The sequence below is a fragment of the Copidosoma floridanum genome, unplaced genomic scaffold (assembly GCF_036245765.1).
Source record: "Copidosoma floridanum isolate Cflo_tuat_1 unplaced genomic scaffold, Cflo_Japanese_pri ptg000013l, whole genome shotgun sequence".
NCBI lineage: Eukaryota > Metazoa > Arthropoda > Insecta > Hymenoptera > Encyrtidae > Copidosoma > Copidosoma floridanum.
In genome coordinates this window covers 10,619,716-10,622,274 of record NW_028321890.1, presented here as the reverse complement: position 1 = coordinate 10,622,274, position 2,559 = coordinate 10,619,716, and the positions used below count along the sequence as shown (strand labels likewise).

General features: G+C 27.2%; 1 protein-coding gene across 1 annotated transcript; it reads left to right on the top strand.

Moving 5' to 3' along the window:
• Nucleotides 1-1,033: 1,033 nt before the first annotated feature.
• On the top strand, nucleotides 1,034-2,196 carry LOC149374831 (uncharacterized). The gene is made up of 3 exons (XM_089590657.1): nucleotides 1,034-1,084; nucleotides 1,917-2,019; nucleotides 2,099-2,196. Exons 1-3 carry the CDS (start codon nucleotides 1,034-1,036, stop codon nucleotides 2,194-2,196), a joined length of 252 nt encoding a protein of 83 aa, XP_089446783.1.
• The last annotated feature ends 363 nt before the right edge of the window (nucleotides 2,197-2,559 follow it).

Here is a 2,559-nt window from a genome sequence, read left to right as displayed (position 1 = left end):
TTAGGTAGTTGCGATTTATTGTCTAAAACATTGAATCTCTAATTTGCTGAGCAATACGCAATATAGTGTTTGACATATAAATGAATTGGATAATCGCGTTTGTCTACATACATATGAGATACTACGCAGAGCAGTCGTTAGCTAAAATTTATGAAAACTAAAGAAATATTGCAGAGATAAACATTATATTTAACACACAAGTAAGAGTCTTTGTTTTCCTTTCGAGTAGCTATAGCATTGTTCGAAGAGAGTTGTAACAGAACAAAAATAATAAGTATACAAAAGTAGTAATCAGTAGATAAAAAATATCAACGAAATCATGTAACCAAGTAGGCAATTAATACGTATGCTCGGATTTATTAAAATCACGGTATGACGGTATATTAATCCAAATTAACGTTTACATTTTCAAAAACACATAAATTACTGCTGTCAAATGAATTTCGTAACTAAATACTAAAGTTGAAAAGCAACCGTTTAATCAATTTAATGAAAGTTAAATTAGTTTGTAGCTTGAACATTATTTTTTTATTTTTTATTACTCATTTTAATGAAAATTTTTACTGATACTGATTAATTAAAACAAACTTATTTGTTTCAAACTCAAGAGATCCTAGTTCTAATAACTAAACATTGATAAATTTATTGATATGCTTGTTAATACTGACGATCAACTTTAAATTCCATTAAAACAGATTGAATAACACTATTAATTTTCAGTATAATATATTTTACTTGATGGACTTCATACTACAGAAGTTGTGAGAAAATTCATCGTTTGTTCTTCTTTACGTAACCAACGAAAACTAGCTGACATAGGCAAAATGGAATAGTATTTCCTCCTTCTTTCAGAATTCACTCTAGATATAAAATTTTTGCTAATCAATCGTAAGAGGAAAGTTTAAAGATTATCTCATTAAGCTGTTTGACGTATCTGATGAAACTATAAAAGCAATGAACTTCAAATATTTTAAAAACACCAGTGAGAGTTAGCACACTAAGCTAAGTTAATTAGTAACTATTTGGTATTGAAATGAAGGTCTTTGTACTTGGTTCATTGCTCACATTTTTACCAGCCGTTTTTGTAAGTCAATTAATTTTCTACACTTCATATTATCAAATACTATCGTACGTCTATTTTTTATCGTGTGAATGAAAATTTTTACGATAAATCATCTCAGGCCGAAGAAATACATAAAAGTAATATTATCCATAAAATTAGTTAATGCTGGTCCTTTCAAATCCAAAACTGTTTAAACTTAATAAAATTTTGTCTTAGCTTTCAAATCTTTATATGTTTAATTTTCCAATTATTACTATCAACGTACAGAAATTTATACAAAAACAGGAAAAAATTTTATTATGTGTAGATAAGACTAATTAATAGAAATAATTTATAGTTACATAAATTGTATGAAATAATAGTATCTAATCCATTACTTGGGCTCAACATTACTTATTTTTTTGCGGAATTTTTATAAGACATAATCTTCATAGCAATCTAATCGTTTTTTACTGATTTCTTTGATGAATTAATATAGAATAATTTCTAGGGTTGTTATGCTTACCCACCTCCTGACATTTCGCACATGATTGAAGACGAGTGCGTCGAAAGTAGCAAGGTTGGTTATTGTAAGTATTATGTGTTACTTAAAAGGGTCAACTAAAAAAATTAATTTATGTATAATATTGATCAAATTTTTTCGAAAAGATATAATTATTTGTATTGTGTTTTTTTAATTAGCTGAAATTGAACACATGAGGCTGAGTAATGAAATACCAGAGAATGATCAAATGAAGACGTTTGCAAAATGTGTACTGGAAAAAAGAAATGTAGTGAGTAAGAAGTGCTACAGTAAATGAATATTTCTTATAGTTTTGAGTTTAACTTGTAAAATTTAATTCGATAATTTTAGATGAATAACATTGGATCTGTTAATCAAAACATTTACACATACGAAATTCCTTCTAATGATGAAAAAGTATATACAAATGTGGCTAATCAGTGCAAAGCTGAAAGTAAGTTTATGAAAGCTATTACTTTCTACTTTTTTATTGAATAAATCGTACTAATCTGACAAAAAAAAAAAACTTACAGGTGGTAGTGACAGCGGAGAGACTGCCAGGAAAATTATGAACTGTTTTATGAAAGGTGGCCAAAAAGTTTTGAGTGAGTTCCGTAATCCAAAAGCTTGAAAACAAGTCATAAATTTAAAAAATTTGTGACAAAATCAAATCCTTACACGAGATGATAGATAACACTTTTATGATTTATGGCATTTAGATAATTATTTTGATTATTCAGTGCACTTTTGAATTAATAAATAAAGACAAAGAGGAAGCATTAGATTATTATTTTCTTTCATTAATTACAAATAAAAAGTTTGCTTAGAAAGCTTATTATCATGACATATTGAGTACTAATAAAGTAAAATCCAAAGGTACTTACGTTACTTAAACTGTTAAGAATCATTTTAAAGTTTTTCTACGATTTTTATCCATTGATCTTTTCATCTGCAAAGCAACAAGTCAGAAATTAAACCCAAACTATTTAGGTTA

Coding starts and splice junctions, on each gene's coding strand:
- LOC149374831 (XM_089590657.1), top strand. CDS start 1,034: ATGAAGGTCTTTGTACTTGGTTCATTGCTCACATTTTTACCAGCCGTT. Junction 1,085..1,916: donor CATTTTTACCAGCCGTTTTT/GTAAGTCAATTA, acceptor CGATAATTTTAG/ATGAATAACATTGGATCTGT. Junction 2,020..2,098: donor TAATCAGTGCAAAGCTGAAA/GTAAGTTTATGA, acceptor AAAAACTTACAG/GTGGTAGTGACAGCGGAGAG.